Here is a 10,268-nt window from a genome sequence, read left to right as displayed (position 1 = left end):
TATGGAGGAAATGATGGTTGTAAATTTCTCCAGTGTGTGGAAAGTAAGCAGAAACTCACATGTCCGTGAGTCAATCCAGGACTACGTGACACACAGATGTATGAAAGCTTACAACTGACGAGCAAAGCACAGACAGAACCTCTGTGTTTTTATAAATACATTAGTCGTCATATAGCTCTATTTTCGAGCCACCAGGTTAACGGTGGTTTTCCTTTGATTTGAGATAAGGAGCTGACAGACACTTGGAGAAAGGATGAAGAGGCATTTGTGAAGGCTTTTGCTACTAGGAGCAGCAAAGTTGCAGCCATAGGTTTTCAAGCAGCTCCTAAAATAACATTCATTCATGATGAAAGCAAACATCTGCCCATTGCGCACACATGTGCAAATGAGCTTCTGTGTTTTGTAAGTGAAACAACAATGGCTGATGATGATGCAGCACTCACCACTCACACTTGGAAAACAGTAAATGTCTCGTAAGCTGCAATAACATTTGGTTATTCTGGTAATCTGATGCCTTATGAACCCTTCAGCTCCAAATTTAATTTAGATATCAAGGAACAATATCAAAGTTATTAAAGCAAATCCAGAACCTGTTGTGTCCACCTCTTAAAATCTGCATCATAACTATAGGAGTCCAAGGTTTCCTGAACTTCTGCTTAATGGACTTTCTGTTAATGATAGAAAGTTGTCCAATAAGAACATTATTTATCCGAGAGCTGCGTTCTGTTTTGGTAGCTCTCGTGACTTTAATAGCAACGCCATAAACGACACTGGGACAGCTCTGTCTTATCGTGGCGACTCCCTTTATTGCCAAACTGCAACATACAATACACACGGCACAACCACCAGAGGGTGCTGCATGAACTCTTGAGTTAGTCCTTACCATAACATCCCCCTTTCTGAGTACATTATAACCATAATGTTTCCTGTGCTAATCCACATTTATGTCAACACTACATTCACTGCAACTTAACTTGTAGCTGAATATTTCAATGCTGTTACGTTAACTTTTATTCTGTAACGGACATTTATTGTTTCCACTTTATAACAATTATTTTATTTAACTGTGTGAACTTATCCAACTATGAAGGTGGGGTAGACTTCCCAATCCTTCCGCTGAGTGAGGGGATTATTCTGCCCCTGGCTGGTCACTCAGGTGCTCGAGAGTACCTACTACCTACTTCAAAGTCTTTAAGGTACCTCGGTGGGTTTCTGTCTCTGGTGGGATATCTGTCTCTGGTGGGATATCTTTTCTCAGTAATCCGGTCATTCGGTGGTGTAAGACACTGCTGTGCCTGGTTCGAAACCGGGCTGCTGCTGTCTTCTGGTATGACAGGGATCTGCTGTTCTGTCGGTTCCGTCTTGGTCTCTTTTAGTGTGATGAGATGGCTCCTGTTTCGACGTAGAAGTCCTCTCGGGGTCTCAACAAGGTAAGAACGCGGCGTCTCTGCTCTGCCTGATATAGTTCCATTTGTTTTCATGTCTGTTATCCAGACTTGATCTCCTGGGTGTAGTCCTGTGAGGTCTTGTGCTCTGTGTCTGTTGTTGAACCATTTCCACTGTTTTTCTCTCTCCTTCCCTTCTCTCTCTCTCAGTTTAGTGATGTTTGTCCAGCCTGGGTTGAGGCAGGATGGAAGTATGGGAACTGTGGTACGAAGTTTCCTCCCCATCAGAAGCTCTGCAGGGCTATGTCCATTGGCAAGTGGTGTGGCGCGATATGCCATGAGAGCAAGATATGGGTCTCCTTCTTTCTGTAGAAGGCTCTTTACTGTTCTCACTGCTCTTTCAGCCTCACCATTGCTCTGAGGGAATCTCGGGCTGGAAGTGGTGTGGGCAAAGCCCCACCCTGAAGCAAACTTTTGGAAATGTTCTGAGGAGAATTGTGGACCGTTATCCGACCTTAACTCTGTTGGAATGCCGTGGCGTGCGAATATGGACTTTAAGTGGTCAATCACTGCTGCTGATGTGGTAGAGGACAGCTTAGCTATTTCTATGTATCGTGAGAAATAGTCCACTGCAACCAAATACTGGCTGTTACTCCACTCAAAAAGATCAGCACCAACTAACTCCCACAGCCGTGTAGGAAACTCAGTTGGCATGAGTGTTTCTCTGGGTTGCTGTCTCACCTTTGCACACGTCTCACATTCTGCTACCAGCTGTTGTAGTTGGGAGCTCAGTCCTGGCCACCATACCGACTGCTTGGCTCGTTCCCTGGACTTTACAATGCCCTGGTGACCTGTGTGCAGTCGTGTCAAAACATCTTTTTGTAATATTTTTGGGATAACTATACGCATACCTTTTAGGAGAAGTTCATCTTCAACAGTCAGGTCCCCTGCATGCTGGTGGTATGGGAAACATGGACCTGGTATTTTGAGTTTGTCCGGCCAGCCATTCTTGCAGTAGAGTTTGATTTGTTTTAGTGTTTCGTCTTTGTCTTGCTGCTCTCTTATTTGTTGTAGTCTCTCCTCTGTTGCAGGAAGACCTGAGATCACCTGATGTGCATACAGGTTCATTTCGTCTCTTAATGTCTCGTCACAAACAGTTTTTTCTGGTGCTCTGGACAGCACGTCTGCAGTTGCGATGTGTTTGCCTGGGACATGTGAGATGGTGAAAGAGTACCTCATTAATCTCATTCTCAGTCTTTGTACTCGTGGTGGCAGTTCGTCTAAGTTCTTGGAGCCCAAAAGTGGTACTAAAGGCTTGTGATCTGTCTCAACATGGAACTCAATGCCTATAAGAAAATCAGAGAATCGCTCACATGCCCAGGTTATGGCTAACGCTTCCTTCTCTATTTGAGCGTACCTCTGTTCCGTGGGGGTTAATGCTCTTGAAGCGAAGGCCACTGGTTTGGTTGCGTCATCCTCTTGTTTCTGAAGTAGCACCGCTCCTAGTCCATAGGAGGATGCATCAGCTGATACTGTTGTTTGTGCTTTGGGGTTGTAGAGTGCCAAGTTCGGTGGTTTACTCAGTTCTGCCTTAATGTTGTCAAATGCTGTTTGTTGAGCCTCACTCCAACACCACATGTTTTTGGTACTGAGTAGTTCTCTCAACGGCTGTGTTTTCTCTGCTAAGTGGGGAAGGTACTTGCCTAGATGATTAACCATTCCTAGGAATCGTCTCACTCCACCCACATCCGTGGGCGCTTCCATGTTGCTGACTGCTTTCACTTTCTCCGGGTCTGCTTTGACTCCTGCAGCATCGATGATCTGTCCGAGGAACTTGATTGAGGTCTTTGCAAACTCACACTTCTCACTTTTCAATGTCACCCCAGCTTTTGTGAGCCGTTCCAGGACTGCGATCAGTCTCTTGTCGTGCTGGATTTGTGTGTCAGCATAAACCAGAATGTCATCCATCTGGCAGACGACTCCTTCCAGCCCCTCTAAAAGCTGAGACATTCGTTTTTGGAAGTGTTCGGGGGCCGAAGATATGCCAAAACAAAGTCTATTAAAACAGAACCTTCCGAATGGCGTGATGAAGGTTGTGAGAAGAGCTGACTGTTTGGACAAAGGTATTTGCCAAAACCCTGAGTTAGCGTCGAGTTTTGAGAACAACTTTGCGCCCTCTAGCTGTCCTAGGGTGTGCTCAACTGATGGCAACATGTGTCTTTCTCTTTTCACAGAATTATTTAGTTTGGTCAAGTCCACGCACACACGCACTTCATCTCTGTTTGGTTTAGGTACTGGAACCATTCCTGCACACCAGTCGGTAGGCTGCTCTACTCTGGAGATTACACCTAACTCTTCCATCCGAGCAAGCTCTCTTTTGACTTTGGGTAACAGGGGAAGCGGGACTCTTCTTGGAGTTGACAGGGCAAACGGTTTGGCGTCTGCTTTAAGCTCAATTTTGTATTCCCCCGCCATCCGGCCTAACCCACTGAATAGTGTTGGAAACTGCTGCTTCACTGTTTCTACTGAAGTGAGTGACACAGTTTCTATTCTAGCCACTAACCCGAGTGCTACGCTCGCTATGCGGCTTAGTAATCCTTGTGTCAGGTCTGCTACTACATACACAGGCTGTACTGTAGCTTTGCTTGGAGTGCTCAAGTTAGCAGTAAATTTCCCTCTAACTGTTAATGGAGACATTCCCACCCCATATAGTTTCAGATCTGTGGGTTGCAGCTGCGGTTTTTGTGCTAGAGTGTTGTACTCTTTTTCAGGCAAGACGGTTACGTCCGCTCCTGTATCAATTTTTAGCCAGCAGTCTGCATTGTTAACTTTTACTTTAGTCAACCACGCATCCTCTGTTCTATCTGAGGCTACCGTTCCCAGAAATGCTATTTCTCTTTCTTCTCTGTTACCACCCACTGCACGTATTTCTCCCACTGCCCCAGACCTACATACTCTTGCGTAGTGACCTTTCTTTTTGCACTGATTGCAGAGTACCTCTCTGGCTGGGCACTGGTGTTTGCTGTGAAAGGGTGTCTTTCCACATCGGTTGCATTGGCTTTTCACATTCCTCTCCGTGGTTTGTGGTACAGTCTTTCGTGGTTTGAAGTGTTTCGTTTTTGCTTTAACGATGTCCACGTTGCAAAGATTCTCCTGCTTGAAGTTGTTTTTAAGAAGATCCTGTTGTTTCTTAACAAGTTCACTTTGGCGAATCCGTATCACTGCTTTTTCTAATGTGAGCTCCGCATCCATTTGTAGTTGCTCCGAGAGTCTCTTGTCTCTTATTCCGACAACGAGTCTGTCTCTTATCATTTCACTGTGCAGCGCCCCGTAGCCACAATGCTCAGCCAAGGCATATAGGGATGTAATAAACCCGTCTGCAGTCTCTCCTGCTTCTTGCTGCCTTTGGTTGAACTTTGCACGTTCAAAGATAACATTTCTTCTGACTACAAAGTGTGCCTCGAGTTTGTCTTTGAGAGTGTGGTACTCACTCGCCTCCTCTTCGGTCAGGTTCAACGAGGTGATCACGTCTTCAGCTTCATCGCCCATTGTATATATCAGAGTGTTAACCTGGTTTTCGTCCGATTGTAGCTCGAGTCCGGATGCTATCCTGAACCTGTCGAAGCGTCGGATCCATTTCGGCCACTCTTCTGGCTTTGAAAAATCAAACTTCGACGGCGGTGATACTTGAAAGGCTGCTGGTGCGGCCGCCATGTTGCTAGTCGCGAGATGCTAGTTAGCGCTTCTTGCTAATTTGTTAGCTTAGCTCTTACTGTGGCTGTTATTGCAACCTTGCAGGGCGAGTTCTCTCCGGTGAGGAAGTTTCCGTGTTCCGTTATGTTCTTCTTCTCTCCCGAGCACTTCTGACACCATGTTTTGGTAGCTCTCGTGACTTTAATAGCAACGCCATAAACGACACTGGGACAGCTCTGTCTTATCGTGGCGACTCCCTTTATTGCCAAACTGCAACATACAATACACACGGCACAACCACCAGAGGGTGCTGCATGAACTCTTGAGTTAGTCCTTACCATAACACGTTCATTCTTAGCTAACAGATCAGCTCCTCACCTCCAATCTAGACAAGTTGTGAATGAACTGATTGATAGTGTTTAACCATCAAGACCCTGCTGGCTGCTCTTTCTGTAACGAAGATGCAGCTACACTGTTGTTTGGCTTCATCTAAAGACACTGTATTGATTGGTTGTTTCACAGCAAAACCAGAATATCGACCTTTAAATTAAATGTTAGAATAATCTGTGGTCAATTTTTTATACACAAATGCCGTTATTTAAAAACTCGCCCTTGAAATTCATAAAATGTCCAAAAATGTTAAGCCAACCGCACATTTCATCTCATTTTGTTTTGTAATTTACTTTTTTGAATTATTATTTCAATAATTTGATTCTTGTCACCATGTACTGCTGGTCCTTTTCTTTCTGCTCGTGTCTGTTTGTAGCGCTGCTGAGTCTGAAGGATTTGCTGCGCCAAGTTTTTGTTAAAACAAAAAACGGCAGCCCCGCAGCCGCCTTCATCCGGGACCTACGGGGCGGGGCAGTTGAGCCTGTCGTTTGTGAAGGGAGCAATTTGATTGGACGGTTTTAATGTTTTCCCTTTCAAACGCGCTCTGAACCGGAAGCTCTAAACGAGCCGAGAACTTGCAGCGCGCAGTGCTTGAATCCGAGTAACGGCGGCAGCGCTCAGGCTGGCGGAGACCATGAGAGGAAGAGCTCAGCGCAAGGTAGGACTGAATGAACACGCAGTCAGAGCTTCCACTGTCAGAGACAGGTGTGAGGCTTCACGCGTGGTTTCTGTGACCGGCAGGTGGTGACGTCAGGAAGGCTGACGGGAGCAGCCAGAGGGGGTCTGTGAGTACACCCGCCTTCATGTAGCGTTTTCTGTGTCTGCATGTGTACGTGTGCCTGTTAGCGCTCTCCTCACTGTTGTTTTCAGAGCCAGCTTAAATCCAGGAACAGCTGCCTGCCCTGAGCCCGCCTACTCCCTGTACTCCACCGACTCCGAGGGCCAGGTGATGAGACCGTTCACGCCCCGCCCACATTATGTATACGCAGACCACGGGTGGCGACATGTGAAGCTAACACTTTTATTATGAGTTCTCAGGATTTATTCACCTGGTTGTGTAGCAGTACTAAATATTAACAGTGTCACATCCAGGCATGACCGAGTCTTTGCCACAACACACACCTCAGGGTAGTAAACATGGGGAGGTGAACAGAGGAAATCTAGCACTTCCACAAAGTCAGAAGGCTTGACAGACAAACCACTAACCCACACTACCGCATCATCGGCTCGGTGTCTGAACACATGTCAATAAACCGGACGTGTCTGCCCCCAGGTCATCAGTCTGCACAAGGGCCTGGACCGCTGTGCTGCCCTGCTCAGTGGGATCCTTCAGGCTGATAAGGCAGGTCAGAGGAGCTTCCTAATGCTGTAGATCAGCTCAGTTTGTTACAAGTCACAGTACAAAAGCTTAAAGTATCAACCTGTTCCTGTGTGGTTACACTGAGGATTTTCTGTATAAGTTAGATCTGTCCAACACTTACTGGTTGAATGCAACATAATAGTACTCTGTGTGTGTGTAAGTGTCTCCGAGGCTTCACAGAACAGTAAGCAGTGCAGCAGCCAAACCAAGGCTTTCCACATCAACGGGGAAAAAGAGCTTGAAGAAAGGGCCTCCAAAGGCAGGTGGGCGTGTTCGAGGTTTGCTTTACTGCACACTCTTACAAGACAGTCGCTGAGAACTAAATGACACAAAGGTCTCGTGTTAATTCCACTGTGGGACTATAAACTGCAGAGGACAGGATTACATTGATGGTGTCCAAAAGCTTTTAGGATTTTCGTTCATTTGTTCTGGAAAATGGATTCAAGGCTTATAACTTAGCAACAGTTGCTTAGAGCCGCCTCTAGGAGCCCCTCAAAAGTAGAGCTGAACCATCCATGTCCTGTTGGTCACATGGGGCAGAGACTAAGAACGGACCCCCGACGTCCCTCCCCAGCCACCTCCTGCAGCTCATCTGGGGGAACACTAAGACATTTCCAGGCCAGCTTAGAGATATCGTCTTTCCAGTGTGTGATGTGCCAGGGCCGCCTTCTCGTGGGACATGCCCAAACACCCAGGAGGCATCATAATGAGCCACCTCAGGTTCCTCCCTTTGATGTGGAACTGCAGCAGTCCCTCCTGAACGACTGAAATTCTACTCTCACACTAGAGGAGAGCCCGGCCACCCTTTGGAGGAAGCTCATTCTTTTAATCAATCACTAACAATCAATCAGGACATGAGCACCAACAAACTGATTGGCTGATGCACACATCAGGCAGGATTGCAGATGCAGCTTTATAAATATGTGAGAAAACACGTGTAGAAAGTCTAATGTTAATCATTCCTCCACCTTCCAGGCCAGAAGAGCGCGTCAGGCCGGCATGGATCGGACAGCAGAACTCCACGAGGACACCCGTCTGCCCGTCCTGCACCACATTCAGGAGTGAAGCTACATCCACCTCAGAAACCATGTCCCACCCAGCTGCAGTCTCACTTACTTTCACCTCGGCTTCTTCCTCGCACCGTCAGTCCGCCCCGGCACGAGGCGTCCGTCCTTCTGTCTGTGCGTCAGTCCTCCTCTCTCTCGAGCCATCGGACTGCCTGCCGGCCTGACTCTGAGACGCCTCGCACTGCGTGTGATGAAGCACCAGAGTTTGTTCCTGTGAGAGACACGCACACCCAGAGCCCCAGCACACACACTCTCACACATGCACACGGAGACAGCTGCAGTATGAAGATGGCACACTTCCAGCTGGAGCCTGGACAGGCTGAGGAGAGCAACACTGAGGCACAAACAAAAGCTCACAAGCTTCAGCATCTGTTCGCACAACTCAAGCCTCTGATTGCTGGACAAGGTAAAGTGACTGTGTGCATCTCACCCCTGGACCCTGCCAGACATCACTCACACAAACACAACCTCTGTGATACCTGAATGCATCGAACACTAAGCTACATGTCACTGATGTGGGAGCTCAGCAAAGTTCTGCTGACGTGGACTTCTGCTGTAGTCACACACAGGACGTGAGCCTCTGTGTCACACGTGCTGACGATGTCACACTGTGTGTGTGTGTGTGTGTGTGTGTGTGTGTGTGTGTGTGTGTGTGTGTGTGTGTGTGTGTCAGGCAGTGTAGCAGAGAGCCTACTCAGTCATCTGGAGCAGATGGTGTCCACAGCACAGATGAATAATAGTGCTTCAAACATCCAGAGTGTGTCAGACCTGCACAGGTGAGACACACGACGTCCTTCACTTCACTGGACTCTGACGTTTTTGGTATAACGTACGTGTGTGTGTGTGTGTGTGTGTCCTAGGTGTGTGAGGAACCTGGACCAGCAGCCAGAGATGGAGAGACATCAGAACCAGGCGATGCTCTGTAACTGTAAATTGTGTGACAGTCATAAATAGTTGTGTATTTATTTCATTTGTATTAAAATAACACAGTCAGCTCGAGCTGCGTCACACTAAGGTAAACCCAACAACAGACACACTGTGATTTTACTGTTGGGTTCAGTTTGGTCAGTCAGGGTAAAAAGCTTTAACTGACTGGGGAGTAATTGAAAAGGTCTCCACAGGGCAGAGACTTCAGGAAGAGCTCACTGCTGCTCAGTCCAGGCTGCAGGAACTCCAAGATGACCTGACGGACCTACGGCAAACCCTGCAGGACACACAGAGCCAGCTGAGAGACCGAGAGGCTGAAACTGCACTCGTTAAGATGGGTACGCACTCGCAGTGAGTCCTGCTGATGATCTGAGCTGTGGGCTCTTTGTGATGAAATCACCTCCATTATCAAAGTGAAAGACACTGCCATGAACAACGTGTGTGTGTGTGTGTGTGTGTGTGTGTGTGTGTGTGTGTGTGTGTGTGTGTGTGTGTGTGTGTGTGTGTGTGTGTGTGTGTGTGTGTGTGTGTGTGTGTGTGTGTGCAGAGCTGGAGGCCAGTAAGAGTAGGTTACTGGACAGTGAGCGGGAGAGGAGTAAGCTGGCCTCGCTGGCACAACAAAGGCTGAAGGAGATGGAGCACCTCCACAGGTGGGCCTGTGTGGGTGGGCGTCACCCCCCAGAATGAGCCCTACAGCTGAAAGTGTGACACGATTCAGAACTGTTCCTCACTCATGTCGTCTTCTGCTTCAGTCTCCTCTCAGCAGATCATGCTGTTGACAGCTCTGTGTCAGAGACGAGCCAACACCAGCACAGACGGATGCCAGCGCCCCCTACTGACCACATCGCCCAATACCTGAAGTCTCTTAGCCAGATAGCGCCTGTGCAGTGTGTGGATGCAGAGAGAGATTCAGACTCGGCACATCTAGACGTCACAGCTCAGAGGAGAGAAGATCGTGCAGGGACTCGGCCCGAGTCTGATCGTGAGCGGTCCGCTGGTCCAGGTGAAGCCCTGCGGCCAGAGGACGCTCGCAGGCAGCTGTTTAACTCCACGCTGTCCCAGAGTGAAACGGAGTCTGTGTGGTCTGATTTGACCTTTGACACCAGAGACGAAGCAGCGTTCAGAGACGGCCTGGCAGCTTTGGACGCTAGCATAGCCAGTCTGCAGAAGACTATTAAGCTGGACCTGAGGCGGTGACCGTGCTGGTCTTTGTATTCATCCATGTTTGGGCCGTGCTGATGAACTGTTCTGTAAAGTGTTGTTTAAGATTGGGAATAAAGCTGTTTTTATGAATGTCTTCATGGACAGACACTGCTTTGTTCTGCTGCTCGTGGAGGTTTACAACTTTCTAACAAGTCATAACATACAGACAGAACATACACCAAAAATGATCCTTCATTCTGGCGGCCGGGACACTCAAACTCCTCAGGTTAGTGAATTTGCACA

General features: G+C 47.8%; 2 protein-coding genes across 3 annotated transcripts; one reads left to right on the top strand and one right to left on the bottom strand.

Annotated features, from left to right (window-relative positions):
* Positions 1-784: 784 nt before the first annotated feature.
* Positions 785-5,930, bottom strand: LOC113015957 (uncharacterized protein K02A2.6-like). Its single transcript, XM_026158340.1, has one exon. The coding sequence runs from the start codon at positions 5,097-5,099 to the stop codon at positions 1,149-1,151; it is 3,951 nt and encodes a 1,316-aa protein (XP_026014125.1). The 5' UTR covers positions 5,100-5,930; the 3' UTR covers positions 785-1,148.
* An 87-nt stretch (positions 5,931-6,017) lies between these two features.
* Positions 6,018-10,119, top strand: ccdc14 (coiled-coil domain containing 14). 2 transcript variants are annotated; one of them, XM_026158351.1, is made up of 11 exons: positions 6,018-6,126; positions 6,210-6,253; positions 6,339-6,414; positions 6,742-6,814; positions 6,990-7,091; positions 7,804-8,301; positions 8,569-8,671; positions 8,756-8,817; positions 9,017-9,160; positions 9,370-9,472; positions 9,575-10,119. In XM_026158351.1, exons 1-11 carry the CDS (start codon positions 6,103-6,105, stop codon positions 10,017-10,019), a joined length of 1,674 nt encoding a protein of 557 aa, XP_026014136.1. In that variant the 5' UTR covers positions 6,018-6,102; the 3' UTR covers positions 10,020-10,119. The 2 variants fall into 2 exon arrangements, with proteins under 2 accessions (XP_026014136.1, XP_026014135.1); XM_026158350.1 differs by having other exon boundaries at positions 6,019-6,126; positions 8,756-8,823.
* The last annotated feature ends 149 nt before the right edge of the window (positions 10,120-10,268 follow it).

This window comes from Astatotilapia calliptera, chromosome 23, assembly GCF_900246225.1.
Source record: "Astatotilapia calliptera chromosome 23, fAstCal1.2, whole genome shotgun sequence".
Classification (NCBI taxonomy): Eukaryota; Metazoa; Chordata; class Actinopteri; order Cichliformes; family Cichlidae; genus Astatotilapia; species Astatotilapia calliptera.
Note: the sequence above shows the minus strand (reverse complement) of the source record. Positions and strands in the feature narration are given on the sequence as shown.